This window comes from Amphiura filiformis, chromosome 11, assembly GCF_039555335.1.
Source record: "Amphiura filiformis chromosome 11, Afil_fr2py, whole genome shotgun sequence".
NCBI classification, from domain to species: Eukaryota; Metazoa; Echinodermata; class Ophiuroidea; order Amphilepidida; family Amphiuridae; genus Amphiura; species Amphiura filiformis.
The window spans coordinates 9,038,743-9,046,948 of record NC_092638.1 but is presented as its reverse complement, the minus strand read 5'-3'; the positions used below and the strand labels follow the sequence as shown (position 1 = coordinate 9,046,948).

General features: G+C 38.1%; 1 protein-coding gene across 2 annotated transcripts; it reads left to right on the top strand.

Annotated features, from left to right (window-relative positions):
• The first annotated feature begins 735 nt into the window (after positions 1-735).
• On the top strand, positions 736-8,206 carry LOC140164318 (zinc finger matrin-type protein 5-like). 2 transcript variants are annotated; one of them, XM_072187594.1, is made up of 4 exons: positions 736-947; positions 2,488-2,547; positions 4,924-4,995; positions 5,973-8,206. In XM_072187594.1, exons 1-4 carry the CDS (start codon positions 914-916, stop codon positions 6,269-6,271), a joined length of 465 nt encoding a protein of 154 aa, XP_072043695.1. In that variant the 5' UTR covers positions 736-913; the 3' UTR covers positions 6,272-8,206. The 2 variants fall into 2 exon arrangements, with proteins under 2 accessions (XP_072043695.1, XP_072043694.1); XM_072187593.1 differs by lacking the exon at positions 736-947 and adding an exon at positions 1,130-1,335.

Sequence of the window (8,206 nt, the reverse complement as noted above, 5' to 3'; positions counted from 1 at the left end):
TGGATGGGCTGGCCGGCATCCACTACGATAAAAATATTGGCCAGCCCATCCATTATGACACAATATTGATAGGCAAAAGACAAAAATCCTATCTTTTATTCTCATTCTTATTCAGTTTTAATGTAATTTTTGCGAGAAAAACTGCCTTTTTTCAGAAAAAAATAAAGTTACTTTTGTGAGGACATCCCCGTTGTTTGAAATGAACGAAACCATCACGAACATCTAACCGCCGATTCGCGTTCTTAGTTCTCGCACATGTATTACGCGAACGCATTATCCATGTACATGTATCGCGCGACATTGAGGAGCATGCCGCCGTTGCGTGGCGGCGCGCGCCTGACTAATATCACTATTAACTATTGTGAGATATTATACACCAGAAAACCAATCAAATTATGTGAATTCTTTACAACTAAATACAAGACGCACCCATTGACACTGTCATTTATTGAATTGAATAAGAATGTTCATTAAAATTTAAATAGGCAAATTTTACTCATTTTTACAGTTCATTTGACTTGTTGAAATAACTTCCATTCAAATTTCAACATTTACAGAATAAATAACAATAACATCCGCTGCAAAAAAAATTATAACACTGTCCGACCGAAACAACAGGCCAATGCATGTTTGCGCACGGCACGGCTGCCAAATTCGGCATCTCATGATGATGTACTGACGTAAGCTTATCGAACCACACGTTTTACTTACCCCTGCATTTATCCTATCAAATATTGCATCACCTCCAACGTCGAAGGCTCTTTCAAAAAACACTGCAGCAACAACTACAGATAAGACGAACGTGGAAGTTCGTCTCATTAAACCAGTATAAACTGTTCTAATAAGCGACATTTTTACGGTGTACTTGCAGCGAATTCACAGGAACCGGAAATCAGGTCAATCTTCTTGATTCATGGAAGGTCGAATTGAGATATTAATCCGCGTAGGTAATAAATTCATGTTTTAAGTATTTATTTTCACTTTCTTTTGGATTATACCTATTACAAATTTAACATGTTACACCAAAAAATCACAGTAGTTCTTTTTAAATTTCTGATTAAAATTATTTGAGCAAAAATATTATGAACTATTTTTATGCGCACATGAATATATCTCATTTTAAATGCAGTGATCTGTCTAAATTCATTTCAGCAGATGACAGAGCTGGGGAGACATTGAAAGAGTGCAGTTCATATTTTCTTGTCAATATGGGCAAAAGATACTATTGTAATTATTGTGATAAGTCTTTTTCAGACAATAAACAAGGCCGGGCAAAACACACAAAGGGATCTCAGCATCAGAGATTAGTGAAATTGCACTATCATTATTTCAAAGGTACATGTATACCGTACGTAGGCGTACATATAAACAATTCGCCAATGTGTCATTTGGGCAACTTTTTCTGGTTCTACACCCGTCGTGATCGGCGTTGTTAACTTCAGAATTTACATTGTTTTACATGCTTCACTGCTTCTGATGCATTTTGAGATAGCTCCAAGTTCAGTAAGTCGGGGGCCCCGAGTATACTATCTCGGACCCCGACTTACTAACTCCGGGTCCGAGATTCCTGCGCAGTTTTTATTTTGGCGCAGTTTAGGCTCTTCACAATCAACTCTTAGTTTACTGTTAACCGCCCGCAAAAATTGAAAATTGCAAAATATTTAATTATTTTACTTATATTTTGCATATTTTTTGTCCTTTAAAATTGCTTTATAATGACTTTTACTTGCTATACTTTCTAACATGAATCATATCAACAATAATGATGAATAAACAAACAGCATAACTGCGCCTTTATATACTATGTGTAAAAGTAAGCTAGTAGTACATAAAATAATTAAATGCCGGCTCCAGTCCAAATGGGTTTAATAATTTGTTGTGATAAATAATACAAAAGAAAATAATTAATAATTAAAATTAAAAAGTCACCTCGTCCTATTTTAAAAATCTTGAACAGTAAACTTGGAATTGTGAAGGGCCTTATGGCATAAACATGAGTCGGGTTTGGATTGGCTAGTTGAAACACGTCATCATCACATCAGCACCTCATATGCTGATCAATATGCGTATAGTATTGCGTTAAATGCAAGCGTGATTTTACGCGATCGCCGATCGGTCGGCCAGTACGATAGATCTTTGCAAATAGTATAAGTGGTAATTTTCGCGAGGGTTTTATTTTCGCTAATGGAGTGCCATCCACGAAATTAACACCTCGCGAATATATGTAAATGTATTGCAAGTATAGGGCAAGACTAGGCAATCGCGAAAATAACAATCTCAAAAATGTCTCTCTCACTCCAATTCGCGAAAATAACCACTTATCAGTGTACCGGTACCCTATTCATTCCATTAACAGCCCTTTGTGCTCCTTGTGAAAATATTACAAACACATTTTGTATTTGCGGGGATGTTTATGATTTAACCTGATTTCATATTGCTTTGAAATTTGAATGATTTGAAAAAATATTCTTTCTTATTTGTTTTTAGATCCAGAAGAAATAATAGCTGAAGAAAAACAAAAGAAGACATGTTTCAAGTATTTGAAAGGTGAAGTTTCCCCTTTTGTTTGAATGTTTAGAATATTTTGCTTGCAGTGACTTGACTGTGTGTGTGTTTTCGTAGTGGTACTATTGTATTGTCCGGGTATAGAGGTATTGTTTTTTATGTAGCTTCCAATATTCCGTGTAGCAGATTAAACAGAATTTGTGTTTTATGACCTTAGACATTTCAATTATATCATCCATCGCTAGGATCGACAAGTCTTTCAATTCTGCCCCAGTAATAGTATTAAAGGAAGCAGTGTCCGATTTACAAATTTTTTCCTACCTGCACTGGTGCATGTAGCCCAAAATTTCTACATGCACAGCAAAAAGTGTGCATGCACCAAAATTAAAGCAAACATAAAATCACATTGAATCACGATCATTGTCAGTTATAAAGCTTGTAATAATATTTCCGGCTCCACTGTCATTGTCATTTTTATGCCGATCACTCGCCGATTTCTTAGCCAAAACACTGGATGCTGTGGCTTCATCTGTTCTAGAACTAGTTGCCGACGAGGTGCATGATTTCCAGAATGATGCAAGTGTTTTTTGAGCTATTTCCTTTTTTGCTGGACATTATTATGATTATTTTCCGTACGTAAACAAATATTTCCCACGGTTTAAATTCCGGTTCTTTTTTTTTCCAATGAAATGAAAATGACAGCTTCTACATGTGCGAGGGTATCGGGAATTGGTGGATGACGTCACATTACGCTAGCCCCTCTAAGGGAAGTCATAGTCTCGGACCAGACTGTATGTGGCCATCTCGAATGTTTGTTAGGATCGACAAGTATCAGACCGACGCAAACTGGCTGTGTAGGAGACTAGGGAAGTCAATGAAAAAAAGTGACAGTTCTCACGTGATAGGGGTATCGGGAATTGACCTTTTCGGTAAATCCCATAACCAGGGCTGTCAACTTTTTGGAATTGCTTGGCGTGAGACAGAGGCGTACCGGGATTTGCCGACTTCAATGTTCATTTTGACCCATGATTATTGGAGCCACCTCGCTCGAGAATGTGAAAAGCGGGGGGGGGGGGGGTAGGAACAACAATTTATTCATGGCGATGCGTGAGATTTTACTCAATATTCAGTTTTTTGCGTGAGATTTAATTTTAGGCGTGAGATTATACTACCTTGGCGTGAGACCGTGAGAAAGTGACACAAGGCGTGAGACTCACGGCCAATGCGTGAGAGTTGACAGCCCTGCCCATAACCCTTTGCGAGTACACCTGAGAACTCGTCATTTGACGTCACGCCGACTTGCAATGCGCAGTAACGATGTTCGATAAACGATGTGCGCATCGGCGCGACACAGAATGACGAGTTCTTAGGTGTACTCGCAAAGGCTTATGGGATTTACCGAAAAGGTCAATTGTCAATTGCGCGATTTGCGCCAGCCCTTCTAATGAAGTCAGGATGTTGCGCTAAAAATAGATTGGCTTTTTCCAAATCGGACTGACTGCTTGTTTACTTTTGTATATTGCCTTGTCATATCGCTAGCACTAAAATCGTACATGCACACATGCAGGCAGGTAGTGAAAAGCTGCATGCACAGAGGGAATGTTACATGCACTGGTGCAGGTATGCAGGTGGTAAATCGAACACTGAAAGGAAGTGTCCGGCAATCACAACATTATGTCTTGTAATATATTAGAAAAATAATTATCAAGCACGAATCACACGGTTTTATTTAAAACAAAGTCATATTAACCATAAAAACGAATAAAAACAGCCATCTCTCAACACGCGATATTCAAAATTCCCGCGTCGAAATTGTCTAGAGCAATGACGTCCTAATAATTCAACGAAGCCTGACGACAAATGAGCACAAATAACTATGACAATAGTTACAATTTATGCATTTTTTACCAAAATGCATGATTTTCTCCCAAAAAAGTTCAAATTTATATATTCAATATTAAAATTTTTTTACTGTTTTCTTCTATGTATGTAGTTTCTTGCAAATTTTTGCGATGACCTATTTTCTATACTTTTTTAACATGAATTGTGTTGCAGATCATTATGGATTCTTTGATTTTAGTGAAAACTTCAGATTTTTGGGAAATGAGTAAATGGTTATTTTGGGCAAATCTTAAAATTTGCGGTCGGACCTAAAATGCGCGATTGTACCCAAATTGCGCAATTTTCGGTGTTTTTTGCGCATTGCCCATTTTCCCTGTCCTTAGGTATACTGACCTGTGTCCAACGGTGCACAGTCCTTGTTCTCAATCATGTGCAGTGAATTACAACAACCATAAAGATATATTTTGAGCCCGACACGTTTTCTGTTAGATAATTGGATAGTCTCGCACACAATCAATCCCAGGAGTGTTGCTTGCTTATCAACATTTTTCAACTATGTTTTGTTTTATGACACAGGTCATTGTGATTATCATCCAGTCTGTCTCTTCTCTCATCTTACTCCAGAGCGAGAAGCAGAATTACAGAAGCGTAAGTATTAATTTCTTAATCACAGATCATACCGCATTCATACACAAAATGTCATGTGTTAAGGAAAGGCCGCGCTGGCCCGCGCATGCTTCAGGTTGGCCATCCCCACCAGTGCAGTGGCATAGCCAGCACTTTTCAGAGGATGGAAAAAAGGGCAACTTTCAAGGGGGGCAAACTTGTCAAAAATTGTCAAAAATACAAAAAAAAGGGCAAATTTTAAATATCAAGGCAGCCAGCATCCCACAGGTGGGGGCAAGAGGGGGGAAAGACTTCTCACAGGGGGTAGCTTCTCCGGGCTATACTACTGATTCCTACCATAAGGCAGCCCTGAAGGCAGTTTACAGAGTGTAAATTTGTGATATGAACCTGGCACAGTGTCATCGCCCCGATATCTTCATGGCAGAAATTGCCATGGTAGGTTGAATCCACAGCCACGCATGGCCATTTTGTTCCGACCTGTTTAATAGTTTTGAGACGCTTAATGGGCCGAGGGACATCCGACTAAGGCTATTGACAATAGCCTGGTGACTGACCTCTGTGTGTGTGAGTGAGCATGGTACATGTATACGCCATGAGGTCATCTGCTTTTAGACTGCCTCCACGAGTGGCCTACGCTGCGCTATAGTTCGGCACATATAAAATCAGAATTTTTGTCAGTTTTTGAGCTCAATGCGCACGGTTCTTTCTCAATACGAAAGCTAAAGACTATCATGTCCTTTCAACACATATATTCAAATTGCAAGCAAAAAACTATGGCTTCTTTAGAATAAACAAATTATGGGAGATACTCATCATTTTCTACCACGGTATCCAAAGATTTATCGTCTGAATATCAAATTGTGCATAGCACATTCACGTGTATCGATCCCGGTATTGATTTTAGTGTCTCTGCTGTACAATGTAATTATTAACCAGGCGATGTCGGTGTGCCTGGGTTTCTTATGTTCATTAACTTTGTAATAATTCTTATTTTGCAGAGATTGAGGAAAGAAAACGAAAGCAAAATGCCAAGAGGAAAGCTATAGAAGGTGGCACACAACATCAGAAAAAGGAACCTACACTAGATGACTGGTTAACAAAAAGAATGAAAACACATGCTAAATCAGAGGGAGTAACAGCACAACCTGACACTGCGAATCCAAGCCAATCCGGTGAAGAAACACTGTATACACTTCCATTAGAACTACAGGGTATACCTAATCTTCCACCATCTTTAATACCTCCATCTGCTAAAGATTTAACTGAATGCAGTAATTTGCAGTGGGGTATCAGGTAGCAGGAATACAATGACTCAGTTGTTTATTATTTTTTATTTTTTTTATTTATCTTGGGAGCCCTCAATTTTAGTCTTATTGATATCACGTAAGCTGTACCTATCTACATTCTACGTACAAGAACATGTAAGCCTACATTCTGAGCATTTATTCCTGAAAATAAGTTCAGATTAATCTCGGGGATAAATGGATAGGTAGTTACGTACAATCAGTAAGCTTTAAATTTAGGGCGCATTAGGTAAAAGTAGTTGTTACGCCAGGCGGCATGATGGAGAGAGATGGCAAAACTGCTCAGCTGTATGGCACTTTCCATACAATCGGAACGCTGAAGTAAATCGGGACTGAATTTCGCAGCTGCCGTGATTACTGGTATGTGTCATTCAATTTGCACACTGAGTGATCGGAGCCTAACCAACACGGCGAATTTAAAACCGTCACAGTCGACCCAGTAATAATCAAATTTTACTGTATTTAATTAATTTGAAGGTTAGTTTTGTGGGGTTTCTTATTGAACCCCAACAGTTTTAGCTTGTATTGATATTATTTATTAACATAGGCCTACTTGTTTATGATATTTTAAAGCGTTTTAAAATTTCAAAATAATCCTATTCAATTACACAGCTGACAAAGGAAATTTACTGAAATTAGAGAATGCACGGCGTTCACCACCTATTGTTACGCATAAGCAGTAAACAGCCGTTGGCTGGAAACATCTGACCTTTGGAAATTAAGCTACCTGTGCAATATTGGTTGAGACAGTCAGACAGAACAGTTAATATTTTGTTTATCCAATTGGTTGGTCAAAAGAACTTTTACAAGTTGTACACAAATGTTGAAGAAACTGATGTCATACTTTGTAAGTGCAAATTTAATTTTTTAAACCAGTGATGTATCAGGGTCAGGTGGGGGAAAAGAAAAAAATTCTGGTGTGCATCATTTTGACCCACTATATTCAGTGGGCCAGTGGCATTTAAACATAAATTATTGTTGTGATTTTGACTTAATAGCGAATAAGATAAGCACATTTTGAATTGTCTGTGACAAGGAAAGGTAGAGAGATAGAGGGCAACATCATTATTATCGTTTGATCAGCTGATTCAGCTCGCAATAGGCGGGAAATGTTAGGCTTTTATCGCTACGCCTAAAAGTAGACCCACGTATAAGAGTGATATTAGTTAACCTCTCTGGTCTATATTTGTGTGTTAAAGAAAGAAGGCAAAGTATATGACTTGAATTAATAATTTGTGATCATGCTTCTAGCAAGATGTCACAAGACAATTCTCAAAATAAAATATTTTGATATTAATCTGCAATGTTAAAAGGCCCGCCGATTACGAGCTGATCAAAGTATCTGCATTTATTCAGCATGGTAAGTGAACAACAGAGGGCAGCATATGGGACTAATTAACAGTGCCACCCGATTCCTGTTCTCTAATTCATGCATGCGTAACATGATTTCAACAAAATAGCTATTGGGCATTTTACAAAATCATAACAATATATATTACTAGGCAAAATAGTTAAGGACTACAAAGTCTTAATGCTGACTTGCTCCAAAAACTTTGCTTGGACAATTGCGCTGCAATATTGGTCCCAATTTTTGCACTGGACATCAAGCCGGCCAACCCAGTAAACACCATCTCGGGTAATCCTGTTCCCTGCCTAATATAGCACATTTCCGCAATTGATGGGGTAAACACACATAGATACCTCACATCAGTGCGATCAAGAAGGGTATAATATGATTATTTAGAGTATTTTTTGATCATGTGATGCCCTTCTTTATCTCACTGTCATTTTTTTTATAGTCACGGACTGTCTTCAGAGTCTATGATAATATCAAGATGATATTGATGGTTACCTCATCAACAGCAGGAAGGATAGGGTAATTAAAGCTAACATGTTGGTTCTAGAGACTTATTAAATGAGTTGTACAT

Coding starts and splice junctions, on each gene's coding strand:
- LOC140164318 (XM_072187593.1), top strand. CDS start 1,209: ATGGGCAAAAGATACTATTGTAATTATTGTGATAAGTCTTTTTCAGAC. Junction 2,548..4,923: donor ATGTTTCAAGTATTTGAAAG/GTGAAGTTTCCC, acceptor TTTATGACACAG/GTCATTGTGATTATCATCCA. Junction 4,996..5,972: donor AGAAGCAGAATTACAGAAGC/GTAAGTATTAAT, acceptor CTTATTTTGCAG/AGATTGAGGAAAGAAAACGA.